The 23,594-nt window shown below is 48.8% G+C and overlaps 1 protein-coding gene across 2 annotated transcripts in view; it reads right to left on the reverse strand.

Annotated features, from left to right (window-relative positions):
* The window catches only part of SCAPER (S-phase cyclin A associated protein in the ER), a 3,157,511-nt gene that overhangs the window by 494,128 nt on the left and 2,639,789 nt on the right, over positions 1 to 23,594 (reverse strand). For both annotated transcript variants that reach the window (XM_086959426.1, XM_086959427.1), the window contains exon 28: positions 12,360 to 12,597. In XM_086959426.1, the coding sequence (XP_086815552.1) occupies positions 12,360 to 12,597 (238 nt within the window). The remainder of the gene's footprint in view (positions 1 to 12,359; positions 12,598 to 23,594) is intronic.

Raw genomic sequence — 23,594 nt, forward strand, 5'->3', positions numbered from 1 at the left:
TTATCGAGTCCGCTGACCCTGGTCCAGAAACCTGCCGTGCCGGGAATCGAACCCTGGTCCCGGGCCGTCCTCTGCTCTCGGGTCTGCCGCCTCTAACCAGTGAGCCACACTACTTCACCCACTACTTAACCCTACAAATCAGTTCGCCAAACCGGGAGGATGGGTGTTCAGGTAGGGAATCTATAACTAACCTATGTTTCTTACGGATATACCGTTACCGAAGGTAAGTAACTTGTTCATCTGAAAGAAACAGTTAGTTATAGATTCCTTACCTGAGAATAGATACCCCAGCAATACCAACCCCTTAGGTGGGTCTGCGAACCAAGATCACAACAGAAAGTCCTGGAGAACAGAACAGCCAAAGAAGTCGTCTCTCTGGAATTGGCTGCCCAGGCAGTAGTGTTTTGTACACAAGTGCAGCGATACCCACGTAGCTGCCTGACAGATGTCATTCAGAGGCACGCCTCGTCCCAAAGAGGTAGTGGCTGCCATCGCCCTGGTGGATTGGGCGCGTAGACCCACTGGAGGCTCCTATTAAGCTAGAGAATAACAGGCTTTAATAAACAAAAACGACCCATCTAGAGACGGCCCGACCGACCTTTCTCAGCACCCACATAGCCAACAAAGAGCTGGTCCTCCACCCATAACTGTTTGGTGCGATCCAGATAGAAGGAAAGCGCACGTTTTGGGTCCAGATGGTGGAGCCTCTCTTCCTCTTTAGAAGGATGCGGAAGGAAGGTGGGCAAAGTGATGGTTTGCCCGATGTGAAAGGAGGTGACCACTTTGGGAAGAAAGGATGGATGAGTTCTTAGGACAACCTTGTCCGGATATACAGCCAGAAAAGGAGGCTTGGATGAAGGAGCCTGGAGCTCACTCACTCTTCTGGCAGATGTGATGCAGTCTTAAGAGTTAAAAGTTGTAGAGGACAGTTGTGAAGCGGCTCATTGGCAGCACACATCACATAGGTCAGCACAACTTCTAGTCCCACTGAGGCATCACGAAGGGAATAGTAGGAAAGAGATGAGTGATGCCTTTAAAGAAACGATTTAACACTGGGTACTTGAGAGAAGGTGACCTCGGCACGTTGATGGAGAACCCCAGCAAATGCAGAAGGCCGGCCATAGTCTGGAGGTGGGAAACAACTGCCTGGGGCGAGCCCGCCTTCAACAGCCAGTTGTCGAGATAGGGGAAGACTGGAACTCCTGATCTGCACAGATCTGCGACCACCGCCAGCACTTTCGTGAACACCTGAGGGGTGCTGGTATGGCCAAAGGGGAGCACGGTAAACTGAAAGCGCTTGTTGCCTACCATGAACCGCAGGTAAAACTGGTGGGCCAGCAGGTCAGAAATGTGAAAATAAGCTACCATCCAGTCTCTAGGATCGAAAGCAGACAAGACCTGAGCGAGCGTCAACATCTTGAACTTCTCCTTCCAGAGGAAGCGGTTGACATTCCTGAGATCTAAGATAGGACACAGAACCTTGTCCTTCCTGGGTACCAAAAAGTAGACAGAATAGCAACCACAACCTACTTCTGGGGCAGGAATGAGCTCAATGGCTTCCTTGGCCAGGAGAGCCATTACTTCCTGTTGGAGAAGGCCCAGATGATCCTCCAACATGCAATGGTACTGAGGTGGCATGGCTGGAGGGGAAGCCTCGAAGTGGAGGGAGTAGCCCCTTCGGACTATCTGCAAAACCCACCTGTCCGACGTGATGGTACGCCAGTGGGGGAGGTGGTGGCGAATCCTGCCGCCCACTGGAGATTGGTGGGCCTGAAATGTTGGACTAGGAAGGTTTGGAGGCACAAACAGAGGGGGGTGTTTGTGGACTGGTCCGCCCGCTGGTCCCCAGAAACACGGCGGTGGTTCGCACGTCCCCGGCCATGCAAAGGTTGGGGAACTTGCGTCGGCCTGTGGTGGGGTACCCCTTCCGTAGCCATCAAATTGTGGGATCCACCCTAGTAGAAACGAAAAAGTTAAATTCTTCCAGATCTGGTGTGTCTCCTAAGGTGATGAAAAGCACACAGTTTTGTTAAAATACCCCTGACCCACCAAAAGGAGCCTTGGTGGCATGCTACATCATCTGGGTCTTCACGTCCCGCTGCGGGTCGGGCATGCTACTGTGAGAAGTTGGCCTGATATATGATGCTCACTAGTTCTAGTGATCACCCTGTATCAGTCCAAACAACCCTTATGGTGATTGGTTGTAAGTCAACCTTATAGACCAGCTATCCTAATGGTAGCATGGACAAAGCAGTCTTAGGCGAAACTGTATTGGCATGTGAAGCCAGCTGTTTTACCACATATAATTTAATTTAATTTAATTGTGGGTTTCTAACGCGCTAGAATCGACTCCTGAAGGAGTATCTCTGCGCAATAGACCGCTGGGGAACCCGTCCTGGCTTTCCCTGTGAGATGGTCCCTACTGGGTATCTCCAAGGTGAAATCAGGCATCCGAGGCGTATGTGGCGGGCCGTCGTGGAGATGAGGCAAGCTAATGCCCAGAGTTGCCGAGTGTGATCCCTGGTTAGAGTAGGCACCGAGGTGAGAATTATCGAGTCCGCTGACCCTGGTCCACAACCCTGCCACGTCTGGAATTGAACCCTGGTCCCAGACTGTCCTCTGCTCCCGGGTCTGCCGCCTCTAACCAGTGAGCCACACCACTCCACCACTAACCCCTTGAATACCAAGTGAAAGGACACCACACAGGTTGTTATGAAAATAAACAAGTATTTATTAACTAACATACACCTCTGAACTCTTTATGAGGTCAGAGGGCTAAGCACATGACAAACTCTTAGGAAAAATACGTTTAAGTTGCACGATTTACAATGGTGCCCTAGGGGCACGACAAACCATACACTTGAAACAATGGCATGCGAGGAAAGAAAATACTGTAAGAAGATCCAGAGGCTGGAGGATCGCTGGGACTACGCTACCAACTAGGTAAGTAAGGAGCAGGAGGCCCACGGGACTCACGTGCAGAGTGGAAACTCTCACGCGAGATGCGTACCAAGGTCTATGGATGCTACAGTTTAAAGAGTTACGGATTCCGGACGAACACGGCTGGCTGGAGGAAAAACAACAGTGGACCTGGACACTAGGATAGTGAACACTGACTTCAGCACCTAGAAGCTTTAGTTACCTAACCCACAGGCTGCGGGTGCATAGGGCTGAAGTGGTGTCGGGTTTGCTGCGTTGATCCTGATGAAGCCTGAAACAAGTAGTTGCTGGCAGGCGGCCAGATGGAGGAGTCCGGTGGTTCCAAGGATGGAACTAGGAAGAAGAAGTCCTGAAAGGGAAGGGGACAGAGTCTTAGTCACTAGCCAGTGACGGTGCTGGAACCAGGAGGGAACCAGATGCTGTTGCCGCGATCAGGTGGAAGAAGGGTCGCTTCTCTCTGCAGCTACGCGGACCAGGCGCTGTTCTTTACAAACAGGCTGGAGGCACAAGCTGCCCCACGTAGTCTGCTGTTGCTGGCGGTGTTGGATCGTCGATCTGGTCAACAGGCCTTGGCAAGTGCAAGCCACGCGGTGGAACAAAGATGGCGTCTGGTGCGGACCAGGACGGCCGGGGTGCTTCTCTTTTACAAGGAAGCAAGGGCCAGTCTGGGGGACCAGACCAGCAGTGTTGAAATCTTCGGGTCGTCGTCTCAGAGGTCACTAGCCAGCCGGCAAGTGACCAGACAACAGGAAAAGCAGCAACCAGGCAAAAGGGCCCCACGCAGATCACGTGGATGCTGGGGGGCTGATCTTGGATGCAGGAGCTGCGTCGGTGTGGGGCTTCTCAGAACCCAGTGCACTCACTCGAGGATCCCTCGGCGGTCGTGCTAGAAGCGCTGTGCAGGTTTCTTCAAGATGGCCGTCTCCAAGTTGCTCGTCGCACCCAAGGGACCCAGCTGTGCTGTGGATGTGTGTAGAGGTCAGAGGAGTCTGGAGGTCCGGGTCTCGTCGAGCTGGGTCGTCGGGTTCCAGGAAGGAAGGACTTGCAGCAAACCGCACAGGAGCTAGATGGTGCCTGCGAAGCAGGATGGTCACTCCCTGACCATAGGGGAGATTCTTCAGTCTTCTGATATTCAGGAGGGCGAAGGTCAAGAGTTCTTCGTGGAAGTTGTCAAGATTAATCTAAGTAGGAATGGGACTAGCTCCTACCTTTATTCAGCTAAAGGGGGCTGCACTACGACTAGGTCCCTCCCCTGGGTGGGACCAGGAAGGGGGGTGGTTACACCCCCTATCCTTTGTCCGGGCTTGCGCCAGATCTGGGGCTGGAGTGCCCCAGGAACTGGTTCAGACCGGTGTATGCACAGGGACACCTTGTGTGCCCCAGGCATGTCTCATTCCTTTTAACCCTGTCCTACCTAATACACAAAATCCTGTCTGGGGTGGTGCTAGCACCTCCCCAGGCAGGAAACCCTTTATCCTCCCTCGCTGGAAGGACTCCCAGCAGCAGGAGGTCAGACTTGTGTCTGTGGTGGCAGCATCCATTTTGTGATGCTGAGGCTCGAGTTAACTTTAACCGGGGTTCACAGTTACATACATGTTGTGTCCCTCTAGAAGGGTGGAATGCTACCCCCGTCGCCACAATTGGCGAGGGGGTAGTATTCCAATTCATATGACACCTTACTCGATATGTTTTGATAATGCTATACCAAAGTTAGCATTTGACCGCGAGGTTCATAATGCACTTAAGAGTATATGGTATAGCGTTATCATGGAACAGCTATTAGGACTTGGTTCCGCAAGCTGCAAACAGGCTCAGCTCATGCCAGAGCACCATCTCACATAATTCCAAGCACTCTGCCTTCAGGATTGATAAGGCCTGCCATAGGAGTGACTGATAGGAATATATGTGTCCATTTTAGGGTTAGATATAGGGATACTATATCTAAAGCAAAGGGTGATTACACCACCTTGCCCCAGCTGATTGATCAGCCAGTTGTGTCAGATTTGGATGACCAGCCAGAGGTGGCATAATACATGCTGCAGCCCCTGGTAGACCCTGGGTGCACCTATGCCCTGGGTACCTAAGGTACACTGTACAGGGACTGACAAGGTGACTCAGTATCCAATTAGATATGTACCTAAGGTACATGGAATCCATTTTACAGGGAGAGCAGTGGCCCTGGGGTCCTGAATAGCAGGGTCCCAGGTCAACTAAGTCAAAAAACCAGCAAAACACCAGGCAAAAAGTTGGGGGCAACCATAGTCAGATATCCACCTTCCTACAGCTACGACCTAGGACTATGTGGGAGCACTGGTTTTTACCAACACTGTGTGTGGTGTAGGAGTGTGAGTGGAAGGATCAAGGGTGAGTAAAAGTGGTGAATGATTAAAAAATATATGGCTCTAAGGAAAACAAAAATGTTAATGGTCCTATGAGCTGATACTATTAAAAATGGGGAATAGGAAGTATTAAGCTTTAATGGGCACTACTTCCTGTGTTGACATGTTTCGAAGCCCTCCCCTGGCTCCTCATCAGGACCTAGAAAGATCCCATCTGCACTCAAAATTTAAAATAAAAACGTGTAATACTATGATGTAAATACTATGTCATGTGCATAACATTTTATATGAACTGCATACTATACCCCAACATGTATTTTGGTGGGTATGGTTCTGGAAGAACAAAAACAAGGTTAAAAATACATAACACATACACCCTTAGTGGTGGAGACCTGTAAGAAAGAGGTGATATATTTTTGTGTGATATATTTTTCTATCTCTTGTCCATTACGTATTGTAACTGGTGTTGTGTTATGTATGCGAAATAAGACAATACAAGACATGAACAAACGAAAAACAAAGTGCACACACTCTATAGTAAGTCACCACAAAATGTGCGTATCCTCTTATTATCTTTCCCTGGTGTGGTGGTGTCCCTGGGTGATGTGGTGGTGTCCCTGAGTGATGTGGTGGTGTCCCTGAGTGATGTGGTGGTGTCCCCGAGTGATGTGGTGGTGTCCCAGAGTGATGTGGTGGTGTCCCAGAGTGATGTGGTGGTGTCCCCGAGTGATGTGGTGGTGTCCCCGAGTGATGTGGTGATGTCCCCGAGTGATGTGGTGATGTCCCCGAGTGATGTGGTGGTGTCCCCGAGTGATGTGGTGGTGTCCCAGAGTGATGTGCTGATGTCCCCGAGTGATGTGGTGGTGTCCCCGAGTGATGTGGTGGTGTTCCCGAGTGATGTGGTGGTGTCCCAGAGTGATGTGGTGGTGTCCTATAGTAATGTGGTGGTGTCCTATAGTGATGTGGTGGTGTCCTATGGTGATGTGGTGGTGTCCTATAGTGATGTGGTGTTGTCCTAGAGTGATATGGTGGTGTCCCTGAGTGATGTGGTGGTGTTGTGAGGGGTGCAGCAGTGTGCGGCGTGCAGCAGTGTGAGGTGTGCAGCAGTGTGAGGCGTGCAGCAGTGTGAGGCATGCAGCAGTGTGTGGCGTGCAGCAGTGTGCAGCATGCAGCAATGTGAGTAATGCAGCTGGGTGCAGCGTGCAGCAGTGTGAGGCGTGCAGCAGTTTGTGGTGTGCAGCAGTTTGTGGTGTGCAGCAGTGTGTGCATGCAGCAGTGTGCTATGCAGCAGTGTGCAGCATGCAGCAGTGCAGCAGTGCACAGCATGCAGCAGTGTGAGTAATACAGCAGTGGAAGGCGCGCAGCAGTGTGAGGCGCGCAGCAGTGTGAGGCATGTAGCAGTGTGCAGTGTACAGCAGTGTGCAGCATGCAGCAGTGTGAGACAAGCAGCAGTTTGTGGCGTGCAGCAGTGTGTGGCATGTAGCAGTGTGTGGCGTGCAGCTGTGTGAGGAGTGCAGCAGTGTGTGGCGTGCAGCAGTGTGTGGCGTGCAGCAGTGTGTGGCGTGCAGCAGTGTGTGGCGTGCAGCAGTGTGTGGCGTGCAGCAGTGTGTGGCGTGCAGCAGTGTGTGGCGTGCAGCAGTGTGTGGCGTGTAGCAGTGTGTGGCGTGCAGCAGTGTGAGGCGTGCAGCAGTGTGAGGCATGCAGCAGTGTGAGGCATGCAGCAGTGTGAGGCGTGCAGCAGTAGGTGGCGTGCAGCAGTGTGTGGTGTGCAGCAGTGTGTAGTGAGGTCTGTGTGTGAGGGAGCCAGTGTGTGTGGTCTGTTTGAAAGGGGGGCATGATGATCTGGTTGGGCTGAGTGATGTGGTGGTGTATTAGAATGATGTGGTGGTGTCCCAGAGAGATGTGGTGGTGTCCCAGAGTGATGAGGTGGTGTTCCTGAGTGATGTGGTGGTGCCCCGGAGTGATGTGGTGGTGCCCCGGAGTGATGTGGTGGTGCCCCGGAGTGATGTGGTGGTGCCCCGGAGTGATGTGGTGGTGCGGTGCCCCTGAGTGATGTGGTGGTGCCCCTGAGTGATGTGGTGGTGCGGTGCCCCTGAGTGATGTGGTGGTGCCCCTGAGTGATGTGGTGGTGTCCCTGAGTGATGTGGTGGTGTCCTATAGTGATGTGGTGGTGTCCTAGAGTGATGTGGTGGTGTCCTAGAGTAATATGGCGGTGTCCTAGAGTGATATGGTGGTGTCCTAGAGTGATATGGTGGTGTTGTGAGGCGTGTAGCAGTGTGAGGCATGCAGCAGTGTGTGGCGCGCACCAGTGTGATGTGTGCAGCAGTGAGGTGTGCAGCAGTGTGAGGCGTGCAGTAGTGTGAGGCGTGCAGTAGTGTGAGGCGTGCAGCAGTGATGTGGTGGTGTCCCTGAGTGATGTGGTGGTGCCCCTGAGTGATGCCCCTGAGTGATGTGGTGGTGTCCCTGAGTGATGTGGTGGTGCCCCTGAGTGATGTGGTGGTGTCCCTGAGTGATGTGGTGGTGTCCCTGAGTGATGTGGTGGTGTCCCAGAGTGATGTGCTGGTGTGCGCGCAGGCTAAAAGAACAAGCAGGCATATGATATGTGTGCATTTAGGCAGCGGATGCGGCTGCTTCAAGTTTACATGTGAATTTTTGCAAGAAAACAAAAGAAGGAAGTCCCTTCATTGTGCAAGGGGGAAATGAAGTGTGCCCTTGTCTACAACACCTCCTTGGTGTTACAGACAGCCTTACAGCTCATATCACACGCCATATGAACCTACGGTGCAGGCGGACGGGGGGTGAAGTGAAGCGAGGCTACAACTGCACAATGACACGGGGGGGGGAGGTGTGCTAGTAGGCTTTACATGGTATCCCTGTCCTGGGCCAGGGTGCGCACAAGGAGAGCTATGTACAAAGGGAAAGCAGGGATAGGAATGATGTGCACACTCCCGAGCTGTGCAGAAAGGACTGCTGCAGAAGAGGAATCGGACTGTACTCACCAAGTCTTTTGGAAACAAAAGGTCTTGGTACACTTAAGGTAGCCTGCTCTGGCTACTCAGTTCTCTGAGTACTCTGTGCACGGAAGGACCGGGTGAGCGGGTATAAGATAGCGCAAATGGATATTTTTTGCACAAAAGCTAAGTGCTTAAGGGGAGATTCTGGAAAAGGGGCTACGTGCATAGGTGGAGTGTATGACTATCAGGAAGTGATGTGATTGAAACTTCAAAGGCAAGTCTTATCTCTGAAAGGAATGAAACAAGGGCTTTCTTTCTCCCACCCTAACCGAGAACCTAATTGTTGTGAAGCGAGTTTATTGGTGTTTCTTTCTCTTAGTGGTGCCGAGGCTCCTTTATATCGGCGTGGTGTAATGTATGGATGTACAAAGGTCGCACTCCCTTTATCTATAAATGAATATTTAAATCGCAATGTACAGCGAAGCAGGCAGCTGTGCGGCTAAGTCACTGAAATGAAGCGGTAACCAGATGTGAACTCTAAAATCCTAATATTCAATTTTATGGTGAGTTGGAAGCACGACTATTGTATAGCTAGTGCCTCGACGGTTCCATGGCGTGTATCCCACCTGACATAAGGTGTACACGAGCCACAGCCTTGCACTTATGAGACGGTAAAACTCAAGCCACTTACTGTCGAGTTTCCAGGAAAGGATGCATTCAGGAGGAGGGCTGGGGCTCCCCTGAAGATGAAGCAATGCGCCCTACAAATGACAAAAAAAATGAAAGCGCTAGCGGCCGCATGCTGGCAAATGGTGACCTGCAGAGCGCGTGAATGGGAAGAGCGGCAGTGGTAGGTGAAGTAGGAGAGTGGTGGTGTGCGATGAGCACGCGGGGCGGGGAGCGGCAGCCTTTGAAGTGTGATGGGAGGGGGAGCGGAAGCCTTTGAAGTCTGATGTGAGTCACCGACAAATGGTGGTGTGACGTGGCTGGTCTCATGCATGCGCCTGTCTCACACGAACTGTGTCTAATCCACCGTTGGTAGACTGTTCTTTTGCCCTTACTATAATCTCCGCCAGCAATGCGCAAGCGCATTGGCAGGCTGAGACCTAAAAAGCAGACGCCATTGTCCCCATCAGTGTCAATAACAAAAAGAGTGCTCACCCACTAGATAAAGCCGACCATGTAACGAGCCAAGTAATAGGTCCACCCGTTATGGGCGGTAACAAATGGAGACAAGGTGGTACAAAGGAGGGACTAAAAAGGCTCATAATGAATCTGCAGCCAGCGTTTACGAAGGATAATGACACGGGCCAATTAAAATTATGGGCAGAGAGTGGGCGGGCCTTCCACTGCATACTCTATTACAGCATGCCTTGCAGAACGAGCAGCACATGCGCGCTGCCCTTAGACTCGACCTAAAAAGCAACTGCATATTGGATTGGAACCAGTGACTATGATATGACTGTACTGGTTGCCATCTTGGGGTTATATCATGCCATCCAAGGCATCAGGCCGCTAGCTGCCAACCCATCTTTCTCAGTCTGCAGGAGAAACCCAGATGCTTCAAACACTTTACTCTGGGAACCTTCATGTGAGTGGCCCAATCGATCTATCCTGTGACGATCCTGAAATGCAATAGACCGTCAGGCCTCCTAAGAACCCAGACAATTTATTAATCCCCCCCAAGACTGAACAGGCACAGATCCTTGTCAAGATCCAATGTGGTACGTGTATTATGGTGCAATAAATCATCTTACTCTTTGACAACATTCTTAGTGCTTCCATCCTGATTATCAGGGACCCGGAAAATCCTCTAAAAAAGTCTCACACTGGTACCGTAATAACACATATACTCTGATAGTTCTACCTATGTTGCATCGCAAAGAAAGCAGCATAGCTTATTTACAGTGCATGGTTCTCGGGACAAATCTTAAACACACACTGTTACACAGGGAAAATATTTTCACACCATGTATACATGCTCTTGTTATCCACATTCACACAAGTGACGTGACGTAATGTTACCGAATTCTGTCATCATAACAAGAGTCTCACCCCCTCCCTCTCTTGGGGGCCATAACCCATAAGTTCACTATGCCTACGCCATGAGAGCCTACTAGTGAAGTGTCAGTCTCTCCACCAGAGGAAAATCACAATCCAATGGTCTCTCTAAGCAAAATGCCTTTCGAAAAGCATGATACAAATAGGACAGCTGTGAGTCGACCTCATGAGCAGGTATACCCTTGGCAATGTAGCCAACTACAACATGGGACCCTACATTTGCCCACCTCGGCTGGTAGCCTCCTGAGTGGTGACTTGTAGCTAGGCCTCTTCTTCCTTCGAACCTAGAGCTTGTTGAGGACACTCGTCTCTGGCACAAGAACTGCAATGGGAATAGTGTAGCGGTGGCACAAAACTGGCCGAATGCCAGGCCATTCAGCTCTTGAGTCCCAATGGCCCAGCTGATCGTCTAAGAGGAGGTCTGCTCATGGCTAGTGTCCTCCATAAAGGAGATCGCTTTTGCTCCCTGCCGTCCAGGCTGGTTGCAGCAGAATCAAGGTGAGCAAACTGCCCCGTGGTGTACATTCTGCGAGCCACTTGCAGTCAGGTGTACCTGAACTCAACTGTCTGGAAACTTCAGAAATTGCACACACGTTTTCACTTGTAATTTGCTTGCAGGTATACACTAAGCAGATCAGTGCAGTTATTTTAACGCACACCAATCACGCCTGAACTTCCTCTGCGGCCTTTCAGCAGTGGCTCGCCTATGGCTTTGCAGACCAGTGCACCTGCTGCAGTCACTCTCTGAATACTTCACACAGAAAGCACAGAATACAGCTCTACAGATATAAAGAGTGGATACAATCCTCTGGCCAATAGTGACAAAACACAAGCTTTCAGTTGCAATACTCTAATAGTCTCAATATTTTACCACAACCTGCCATACAAGACTCACGGATACTACACAGGTAAAGAAATATGTGACTGAAATGCAGGTAGTAAGTTAGCTTCTAGAATCAATCAGCATAAATGTTTCTGCCATTGACTATGGTCTTAATTATGATAAGTGGCAATGTTTTCAATGGCTACAAAAGCCATTTCATTGCAGTGCTGGATTACTCTAGAGCAGACTGGGGTTAGAATAAATAATGGCCGCTCCATTGAAAGAAATGACTGCAAGAATGAGAGTAAAGGTTTTCAGTAGCTAGAAATAAGTGAATGCAAGTCGTTCCCTAATACACTTGTGATTCCAAGAGCACATATAGCTGGGATAAATGTATATTAACCCCTTCGATGCTGATGACGAGCTCAGCTCGTCATCAGCCACGGGTGACGTGTGCGGATGACAAGCTGAGCTCATCATGTAACGCGGTTATTCGAAAAGAGCCGCACAGCGCAAAAATAAGCGATGCGGTTAAGAGACTGGAAACATAAAACTGATCTGTCAGCGAATACTTGGATTTATGAATTGTCTCACTCAGCTATTCTGGAACAGGTGAAAATGAATTGCGACCAAAATGCGCATGAATGCCACTTTAGTCACTAGGGCGACATCCTTTTCAGTTAGAAAATATAATTGTCAATTACAGAACATAAAATGGTATACATTTTCCTTAAAGAGGCACACATTAAATATTTCATTAAAAGCACCGCTTATCTAACTTAAGCTATTGCCTCTTTTTATTTATATGTTGGACGTAGGGGTGGGGCAATTGTAGCTACACTTCTTTCTTACCTTACTTGGCAACTTTGTATCCTACTATGAGTTTACCACCTAGTTCTGCGTCACCAGGACACCATGTTTCCAGTACTGGGCAATTCTGTTTCGAATCATTATTGGGTGGGTCCGTTTAATTGGTTTAATGGGAGTACCCCTGGAGTACAATTTCTAGTACACATTAGATTGTGAAACGAAACCCCAGGACTGTATTATGGTGTCCTGACAGCACTTTTCTAGATGGAAAACCTACAAATCATATGAAAAAGGAACTTATTTATAATACATTTCTATTGTGAGAAATTATTTGATTTTGAAATTAAATGAAAGGAAGAGGGAAAAACTGCCCCACCACAAATGCAGCCCACAATAACCCAACATTAAAGATGGTAACTGCAGACAGCTTACCTGAAAAGCACTCAGGTCAAGAACAGCAAAACTGTTGAGGAAGCGCAGGCTCTCCACGGCAACCTGGACTGTGTTCTCCGAGTAGCTTTCATTGGGACTGGCTATATTGGGGTCCAACGCAGGACCATGCAGCAGGATGCAGTACAGCATGTGCAGGACTCCCACAAGGTCAGTCGACTGAAGAGCTGCAGCCAAACCGGTGGGCTCTGGGCGAGAATTGTCAAATATGCACCCGGATCTAACAAAAAACATGGATTTTATGATTCATGTATTTACGAAGACTCGCATTCATATCGAAACAAATTTTCCAGGTCTTGATATATTTACTAGACTAATAAAATAATCTATCGACAATGGCTGAATAAATGGGAGAGTTACTTACTTTAAGTAACTGGCTTGTTCATCTTCCCACGGAGCCCATACCTTGTAAAAACTCCCTAGACGCCAGATTGCATCTGGAACATTTCGGAGGTACCTCTCATTTGGCCCACTGAGCACACAAGTGATTCCAAACCGGAGTCTGTGATAATACCACCAGACACGAGCTAAGCTAGCGAAATCAATTTCAGCATTTTTCCTACTTCACTGTGGTGAGAACAAAACGGAGCACTACCAATTAGAAAGAATGTTAACAAGGATGGTCACCCCCATCAGAGAAGGAGAGGAATCTGCAGGAAGAATGCTACTAATGGTAAATCGCCTTTTCTTTTCATGGATTTGTCTACTCGCAGATTACTCATTTTCAAGAGACTCGCATAGAAGCAACTGTGCAGGAGAATGATCTGATTTTAAGTTTCAACCCAATAGATGTTGGAGAATTACCCTCCAAATGGTGCCCAAAAGGGATGCATCCTCACAATCCTCATCTGTCCCCAGTCTTGTCTGAATTGCCCCCTGGACGCCGCATCCAAACTGACAGTAATGCTTAGCAAACGTGCATTTTTTGATAACTGGTTAACGTTGTGACGAGGACGTGCGAGGAGGAGGAGCCGAAGTCACAGCCCGCCGCTGCCGCCGTAAATCCACAAAACTTTCAGAAAATCGACCAATATTTGCCCTATTACCCGCGGAGGCTCGCCGCCGAGCCGCGGATTCTGACCGCCGCCATCGCTACCCTTGCAGGCAACCCCGATCCCTGAGGATGCCGGTTTCCGGGGGTCTAGAGAGCAACGTGCGAAATGCGGTAGGTGTAGCTGGCAGCGGGGCATGTGCGGAGTGCGGTGTATGATGACAAGGGAAAACACTCTACACTCAGTCCATTCACCTGACCTAATCACCTTATCACTTCAAGTGATTTAGAAGACTGCAGTGGAGCAGCATTGGTGTGTGGAACCGCACATTAAAAGAGCAAAAGGAGAGCGGAGCCTGGAGCCGAGCGGTGAGGCAGAGCGGTAGAGGGAGGCTGACGGGCCTACAGGGCATAGGAGATACTGTAAAGTCTGTTGCCCCACCACCGCCCCCCAGGCTTTGTAATAAAGTGAAAGCACCACGTTGACTCAAGTTAATATTAGTTTAACTCCTTTAATCCCCGGAGCCGTCACTACTTTCTGCTGCGGTCGGCGCCAATGACAAGATGGCCGCCTTCCGCTTCCTGTTCCGGCACTTCCTGTTCCGGTGACGGCCACTAGACCGCAACTACATATCTCCCCCCTTTATGCAATAACAAAACATTAACTCTCCAGTCCTTACTTCCAGTTCATGTCAAAGACCTTGAACTTCTCCGGTACCTTTACAGTTCTCCCAGCTCTGGTTTTCATCGCTCCAACTCCTCCATCTTCCTCCGGTTCCATTCTGTCCAACCTTCTTCCTGCACCTTCCCCTTCTCTGTCCATCACGTCCTCACTACGCTCTTCCTTGCACCAGCCCCTCGTTCCTTCGTTCATACCTTCTTCTCCGTTGCTTTCTTCCACTTGCTGCACTCCTTCTTCTACATCCTCGTTTCGCCTTCCACTACATTCTTCTTCGCCTTCATCTCCTACATACTCTGCTCCTTCTTCGGTCTCATCTCCCCACTTCAGGATCTTGCTGCATTTGGCCATTCTGTCCTGTGACCACACTTTCCCATCACTGAGCAGGGCATACCTGGCGTAAGGCTCCAGCACTTGCAGGGGTGGTGAAAATTTGCTGTCTCCCTTTTTCTTGAGGATAGCCAGCTTCACTCTTACCCAGTCGCCCTTTTCCAGTTCTACTCCTTGAACGTTACGTCTCTTGTTAAAATGTTCAGTGTATACTTCTTGTGCTTTCTCCAGATTTCTTCTGACCACGGCTGGTGACCATTTACTTTGCACCACCAATTTCCTCCACGCCGTGTTGTCCTTAGTGAAAGCTTCTCTCCCTCTCAACACCTTAAATGGGCTGTAACCCGTGCTTCCCGGGGTAATCCGATAGGCCCAGATCCTCTTCTCCAGTTCCTTTTCCCAGTCCAGTCCATCATTAATGGCCGCTTGAATGGTGCCCATAATCACTCGATTGAAACGCTCCACCTGACCGTTTCCCGCGGGATGGTAGATGGGCGTATGTTTAACTTTTATCCCATTCCTGGCTGTGAAGGCTTCCCACTTTGCTGAGGAGAATTGCGGCCCATTATCGCACGTGATGATTTTTGGGATTCCTTCTCTGACAAACGTGGCGCGTAAGAAGTTCACCACTGCCTCCGTGTCCACATTCTCCGTCACCTCTACCTCTGGCCATTTGGAATACTTGTCGATGAGGACTACAACATACTTCTGTGTTCCTGCTTTGTTGAGGATGGGGCCCATAATGTCAACCGATACCATTTCCCACGGTCCATCGGGCACTGGGAATTTTCCCAGCGGTGGTCTTAACATGCTCTGCAATTTGTCTGCCTTGGCACATGATTCACACTGTCGTACATATCGTTCTATCTGAGCATCAATGGCTGGCCACCAGTACGCTTGCCTGACGAGGGCCTTGGTCTTCGTGATGCCCTGATGCCCCTCATGCAATAAAGTTATCAAGTGATCCAGTATGCCTTGCGGTGGGATCACCTTATCACCTCTCAAGAGCAATGTCGGGTTCTCCGCCAGTGACAGTTCATCCCTTACTTCCCAGTACCTCCTAAGTTCTTCCTTGAGGTGTCTCTTTTCTGGCCACCCGTGGACCACGTATCCTTTGATGGCCTCCAAGTCGACGTCTTTTTGTATGCTTCGTCCCATTCTTGGGCACTGATCACTTTCTCTGTATCCTGGATGGTGGCTACCACGTATCCTTCCCATCTTTGTTTCTCTTGGTTGTCCGCCCTTTCCATGGCCGCTGCTCTGCTGAGAAAGTCCGCCACTTTGTTTTGCGGCCCCGGAATGTGCTCCACATTATATACGAAGTCCAACAGCCGCAGTATCATTTTCGCGATTCTTGGGGTCGCATGAGCATGGCCGCTGGAGGTCAGTACCCTGACTAAGGGCTTGTGGTCCGTTCTCACAAGGAATTTCGCTCCCCACAAATACTGCCTAAATCTTTCCATTGCCCATATCACTGCCAGCATCTCTTTTTCAATGACGCTAAACTTTTCTTCGTTGGGCGCAAGCGACCTCGAGGCGAAGCTGACCGTCGATGTTTCACCATTCTCTGACTGCTGCATCAGTACCGCTCCCAGGCCACGGTCACTGGCATCCGTTGTGAGAATGGATTCCGCACCTGGGTCGAATCCCTTCAGAGGAATGGTTGCACTCATCTCCCGTTTAAGGGCGTCAAATTCATTCTGTTCTTCCTGGCTCCATAGGAACTTGTTCTTTTCCTTCAGTAGCTGGCGTAGGAGATGCGTTTTGGTGGCATAGTGGGGAATGAACTTGCTGTAGTATTCGGCCATTCCCAGGAATGACCGAACATCCTCCTTCTTGCTATGAGTGGGAGCTTCCAGGATAGCTTTCATGTTGGCCCTTTTTGGCTCAATCCCCTTTTCGCTCACCTCGTGACCTAGGTACGTGACGGACTGCACTCCAAATTTGCACTTCGACCATTCCGCCGTTAGACCATTGTCCTGCAACGTACGCAGCACTTTGTGTAGTTTCTCGTTGTGGTCCTGTTTGGTTCTTCCCATGACTAAGATGTCGTCTTGGAAGAACTGTACATCCTCTACGTTCTTCAGTATCCTGTGCATCATCTTTTGAAAGACCGCAGCCGCTGAGGCCAGGCCAAGCGGCATTCTCACAAATTCGTAGCAGCCGAAGGGCGTGATGAAAGACGTGAGATGGCTACATGATGGATGTAGCTTTACTTGGTGGTAGGCTGACGATAAGTCCACTGTGGAGAACCACTTGATGTCTTTAGTCTTTGCCAGCATCTCATTTATGCGGGGCAGGGGAAATTTGTCGATCACAATGTTTTTGTTCAGTTCCCTGAGATCGACACACAGCCGTACCTTACTATTGGGCTTCTGGGCTACCACGAGAGGTGAAAGCCACTCCGCACTCTCTATGGCTCTGATCACTCCTTCTTTTTCTAGCCTGTCCAATTCCGTTTGCACTGCTTCTCTGCATCGGAACGGGATGTTCCTCACCTTGTGAACTACGGGTTTAGCTCCCTCCTTCAGTTTTATGAGGTGCTTGTACTTGGTGAGTTCTCCAATTTGTCCATTGAACACTTTGGGATATGCCCTGTGCCATGACTCCACATCGTCCTTCCCTTCCATGTCCATTAGTAGGATTTTTTCAATGCCTCCTGGGTTGAGTTGTATTCCCAACGCTCCTTGGTCCTTCCAGCTTAGTACTGAAGGGCCTTTCTCAGCGATGTACAACTTGCAATTTGCGTGGCGGCCCCTGAACTCGAACAGGAGGGGGCAGTACCCCAACATGGGAATCTTTTGTCCCGTGTATGTAACAGGTCTTAAGTCCATTGGGTGTAGTTTCTCCTCAATCTTGGATACGAACTTTTCCTCCCATACTCGTCTCTGTATGATGGAGATGGGTGCCCCGCTGTCCGCAATCATCTCTATGGGTATTCCACCAATGTGCATGTCCAGTCTCAGCTTGTCCGACTCTGAACCTTCCATTTCCAATACCTGGACATCAATGTAGAGGACCTCTTCCAGGTCTTCATTTTCCTCTTGGTCTTCTGCATTGTCTTGTTGCTCTTGGTCCACATATCTGACCATCGCCCCTTTGGGCTTCCGGCGGCACACCATCTCGTAGTGCCCGAACACTGTGCAATATGAGCATTTCGCCCTGAACGCAGGACACGCTTTGTCGTTACCTAGATGTGAAGTACTACCACACCTGTAGCAGCTCGGTCGTCCCCCTTTATTCGTCCTTTGGTCCGCTTGGTTGGTTTGGGCGGGTCGCCTTCCATCTTGATTCCTTTGTTGGTCTCTCTGCCTCGGTCGTTCGCCTATCACCAGTGTCTTTATCTTGCATACTGTTTGCGTTCCACCTGCTTCCTTTCTGGCAGCTTGCGCACACCGTTTGGACAATTCAGCCTTCTTCACCATCGCCCAGATTTCTTTAAGGGGGGTGTCCCCATTCACCCACAGTTTCTCTTGGAAGTGGTTGCTGGACGTGTGCATGATGATCTGGTCTCGGATTAGGTCATCGTGTAGCGTGCCGAACTTGCACGTAAGGGCTAACTTTTGTAAGGCCACAACATACTCGTCCACCGTCCACCCGCTCTTCTGCTTCCTTTGAAAGAAATTGTCTATCGCGACGCACAAAACCGGCCTGTAATGTGCGTCAAGGTCCGCAATGGCGTGGCTGAAGACGTCTGTGTACGTAGCATCCCTCACGCCTTTGACAATGGTATCATATACCCTTATCCCTTCCGGGCCCAAGTTGTGTAGCAGTATTTTTTTTCTTCTCTTGCTAGAGAACGGAGTATCACCTTCCTCTTCCAATGCATCGAGGTAGTTAAGGAAGTACCTTTTCCAGTCTTCCCATTGCATCTCAGGTTCTCCGTTCTTTGTCAGGAATGGCACTAATTGAGTGAGGGAGGAGGACTGGGCAGTCATCTTGTTAGCACCTCTCTGGTTCGCTGGAACAGGGATAGCCCGACCAGGTGGGCTCCCCGGCGTAGGCTGTTCGGCCGTGTCCCCTTCGCCTTGATCACCGTCGCTATCTTCCCCTGGTAACACCTCTGCGGGGCCGGGTTGAGCCTGCAGGCTGTCCTCCCTGGCTGGGTTCGTCGAGACAGGCGCACTTTCGCCTGTTTGCCGCTCCGCCAGCTTGCCGGGCGCAACCTCGTCTCAGCAAGGGGTGAGGTACACCACTTCTGCACTGTGCCTCCTGCCTGTGCTCCCTTTGCTGCTCTGCACTGAAATGGCACCCTCCAAGCCTCTCTCTGTAGAAGGTGAACAGCAGGCTTACCTCCAGGCACTTTGCGCTCTCCTGGAGTGCTAGCGTGTTTTCGCGCTCTTTCTCTGTTGCCCCCTCGGGTCCTCTGCCACGCTCCGGGTGCCGGCGGGTCGATTGTCTCGCCGGTAGCGCCTTTCTGTGTCGCTTCGTGGTGGGCGGGATCTACTGCCCATGCCTCGTCGCCATTGTAATAAAGTGAAAGCACCACGCTGACTCAAGTTATTATTAGTTTAACTCCTTTAATCCCCGGAGCGCCGGGAGCAGTTACTACTTTCTGCTGCGGTCGGCGCCAATGACAAGATGGCTGCCTTCCGCTTCCTGTTCCGGCACTTCCTGTTCCGGAGACGGAACACTAGACCGATACGGCAGGCTTAGCCTTAGTTTCTACCTTTTTTTCCCTTCATTCTTTTTTTTTGTCCGGTTGCTTTTTGCACTCTAAGCACGTTATGCACTTTTATGCATTTTAAGGACTCCGAGACCTCCAAGACTATCAAGACCTCTAAGACATTTAGGCCATCCTACTGCTAAGCATTCAAGCAATTAACCAACTAAAGACCTAGGATCCTGTCTAACCCCATTACAATTTTGCTACAGACTCGCTAAGTTCCTATCAGTCATTGGTTTCTGCAAAATCTTCAACTGTAATTTGTCCTTGGTAAAAAGATATACTGGAGGTACAGGAGCTAGAGGGTGCCTGCTGAAGAGCGGAAACTCGGAGCTCATCGCTCGGTGTAGCATATGCGGCGCATCAGCGCATTAGAGCCACTTGAACCATTTTTCTCTCTCCGTGTTGGCCGGTCTGGTTAAGGAACTTGAAATATAAGAACAAAGATATGACCGCAAACAATTACACTCTGATAGATTGGTGTACACAAGAGCTTGCAAAAAAACTAGAGCTAATCCGTTAAGGAACAATTAATTGCAAACACATTTTTGAAGAGCTTCAACACCATCCATTCCTTTTTTCCTAAAAAATAAACAAGTTCAAAATCAGTAGGGATGTTGGAGTCTGAAAATCATGTAAAGGCTAAAGTAATTCCTGGAAAACCATTGCCAATAGTATCCCTCATACTACCATCCAGAGTCAGGGGATCATGGCCTACAGTTCATCAACATTCGGACTCTAGGGTGGCTGACTCTTTGCTGGTATATTTAACTACCCACTCCTTGGTAAATGAAATCTCTGAACCCGAAGGAGTTTTTCTACCGACCCTGAAAGTGGCAGAACACAAAATGGAAGACTTTACGTTACCTGAGATTAATCTAGATCAGTCTCATAAGATGTCCCATTCTCATAATCTAGAATTGTCTAGGACTTTTATTTCTGCCACATCGGTTTCCTCCAAGGATCATCCGATGAAACTGCAACTGTTTAGTAGTACACCCAGAAGAACAAGCTTATTAGACTCACGGGGTTCTTTAACTCCTGAATTATCCCTAATATTTCTTCCTCTAATTAATAATCAAAAGTCAAAAATGATGATGTCGGAATCGTTACTTTGCCTAGAAAGAGAGCTGGCTTCTACCCTAGCCCTAATGGAGAAATCAGTATGTAACTCCGACTCTATTTTGGATGCTGTTTTGGCTCTGACTAAGTTTATAGCCTCTGAAGAAAAACAATTGCCAGTCAAAGCGTACCTACTAAGTCTGGCAATGAAGTAGTGACATTAGATGGAAGTGTTCCGCCTATTGCTCAGAGTATTTTGGACCCTAATGCTTCTCTATTTGCTTCCTCTCTTGGTACTAATGTCATTTATAACTCCACTGAGGTAATCAGCTTAGGTGTTAACTCCCAGCCTGCCCCTTGCAGCCTGGATTTTCTGTTTATTTTTGACCATGAGCTATGAATGAATAGAAACTTTCTGTTGGGTTGCTTTGCTGAAATTTCAGGCCTACAGATGATTGAAAGCAATGACAAAGCTCTGGTGTAGGTAAAATAAAATAACAATCCTAGGGGTGCAAGAGTAACATTTGCATCCAAAGCTATCTCCCATTTCATAATGGCACACAGTGATAAACTACGTTGTTGTGTCTATTACCAGAAGTGGAGCTATCGTTAAAAAAAGTAGCCAGAATAAGCTGCCTAACATGGATCTAGAAATTTCAGCAAGAGGCATTACTGTGATGGAGAAAGAGAGTATTCTGCAGGTTTTCCTCAGAAAAGAAGGTAGGAGGGTTTTGCTCCATAAGAGAAATATATTCCCGTAGAGGAGGAGGATAAGAAATGGAGTTGGGTTGCAGGCGATCTTAATTCAAATAGACCTTTAGGTCTAAAATGTGGGAACTCTTACTAGCAAGGACATTAACGTGATATATTGGAACGCAGCCGGCTTAAGCACTAATAAATACAAACTATTATTCTCGAAAGAGCAGATTGCTGGAATAATTTGTCTACAAGAGACTTAAATCACAAAGTACGGGTCCACCGAAGATTATAAAGTGCTGAGCTGGCCTGCGCTCTCTGTGAACAAAGGTCACTCTAAAGGAGGTATCGATATTTTGCTAAGTACAAGCCTTAGTTGGCCATATAAAGAAATTTCGAAAGCCTTGAACCTAATTCAGGCGATGAAGCTAGATCATAAGGATGGCCAGGTTCACTTGGATTCCCTGTTGATCATAAATGCATACTTACCTCCCGATGCATCTCACTCTTATCTATTAAAAGATCTATTCCTTTTTATCTCCTCTACCCAGGAAATCGAAGACTGCAACTCCAAAGTTTCTTCTCATAGTATAAGAGTATTTTCTAACACCAAAAAATTGAAGCCGTAAATAGTTCCACTGCCCAATTTCCGAATAACAGCAGGACAGATAAAAGAGGACTTTTATTACTTGAAGGTTTAACAAGTTTAGATCTCATAATTGCTAATGGGAGGTTAGAGAAAGATATTCCCGCAAACTACACCCATAAGGCGCCAACTGGGAGATTGATTATAGATTATTTAATAGTTTCTGCAGATTCTTTCAGTAAACTTACAAATATGAAAGTCCTGGGAAATGTTTTCAATGACCATGCGCTGGTTTGCTGTAAATTTGATTTCACTTATACTAAGGTAGGCCCCTGGAATATTAAAGGGGACTCAGTAGGGTTCAATGTAACAAATGACAGAATCCACTGGAACACTAGAGCGAAGGCTAGATTAGAAGCGCACTTAGAGACACTAATAAGAGATCAGTAGCACTTAATATCGGTAGAGTGTGATTCTATCCAACCTTATCTACTTGCAGCCTTTTCCCATAAAATGGGTCTCCTGGCCAAATCTTGCAAATTGACACATGCACCTGTTAAACGGAGATCATATTCTGATCTATTGCTCACTATAAAAAGAGAAATAAATTCATTTGTGAGGGCTCAGTTCCTGAATGTTTCGTGTGAGCGCACAAGTTACTTACTTGTGTAACAATATATCTGTAAAAGACATTAGTTAGTGATAGATTCCTTACCTTAGAATAACCCCAGGCATCAGACTGGATCCGGAAAGTTTTTCTGCTTAGCAGTACCCCTGCACGCCAGTAGGTGGTGTCCTGCAGCTTCGCGTCCGTCACTCGCGTCGCAGGCGCCAAGATCACGTCATGGAGAGTACTTAGGCGCCACCCATGCGCGCTGACGTCAGTTCTGTACACAACTATTCTGCGCCGAAACACAGAGACATGCAAGATACTCACAATTGGTGCATAAAACTAGGGCCCTAAAAGGGGATGACCTTAAGCCTAGTAATCAGTTCACAGAACGGGCAAGATGGGCGGGGCGGTAATGAATCTATCACTAACTAATGTATCTTACAGATCCATCGTTACACAAGTAAGTAACTTGTGCATCTGAAAGAGACACTTTAGTGATAGATTCCTTACCTTAGAATAGATACTCCAGCAATACCAATCCCGGTGGAGGGTCTGCGAACAGGATTACACCAGAAAGTAACGGAGCACAGAACGGCCAAAGAAGCAATCTCTCCGGACCTGACTCACAAGTTACTTACCTTCGGTAAAGATATATCTGTAAGAAACAGTAGTTAAGTGTTAGATTCCTTACCTTAGACTATCCCCAGGCGTCAGACTGAATCCAGAAAGTTTTTGTCAGCATTACCCCTGCGTGTCGGTAGGCATCGTCTGCGGCTCCGCGTCCGTCGTCGTGATCGCCGGGATGACGTCGTCGGAGTACCTAGACGCGCCCTTGCACGCTGACATCAGTTCTGTACATAGCTTTCCGCACCAGGAACGCAGAGCCATGCAAGAAACCGACACCGGTGCCATGAAACTAGGGCCCTCAAAGGGAGATACCTTAATGCTAGATATCGGTTCGCAGAACGGGGAGGATGGGTGGGGCGGTAAGGAATCTAACACACTACTGTTTCTTACAGATATATCCTATGTGATGGTGGCGGGACAAGCCAGGAAACAGGGAAATGCTATCTTCCTAAATAATGAAAAGCTGGAAACCACCTCCCAGTACCCCTATTTAGGAATCGTGATAGATGAGAAGCTCACCTGGAGAGCAGCCATAGAAGCGCGCAAACACCAACTACTGCGCTCTATCGCTGCCCTAATGAAATTTGCCCAAAAACTGGGGAAAAAACCGCCGGTAGAACTACTGAAGATATATAGAGCTAAGTGCCATTCCATTGCTCTATACGGGGCGGGCCTATGGGGACACAAAAACGTAAATGCCCTGCAGGTAGCAGAAAACACTTTCCTGAGATTCTTGCTCGCGGTCCCAAAAAGAGCCTCCACCTACGCTTGTCATGCAGAACTGGGTCTCCCATATATTGAAGATCTGGCCAAAGTTGAACCAGTACTTCTTTGGCGCAGAATATGGATCTCTACAAAAAACACACTTACCAAAGCCATAATCAGGGACTGCATGACCCTAGACAGGGCCGAAAAAATACCCTGGCTCATATATGTTAAGAAACTCTTTGCAGACCTGGGAATGCCG

This window comes from Lissotriton vulgaris, chromosome 2_2 (assembly GCF_964263255.1).
Source record: "Lissotriton vulgaris chromosome 2_2, aLisVul1.2, whole genome shotgun sequence".
In the NCBI taxonomy this organism is placed as follows: domain Eukaryota; kingdom Metazoa; phylum Chordata; class Amphibia; order Caudata; family Salamandridae; genus Lissotriton; species Lissotriton vulgaris.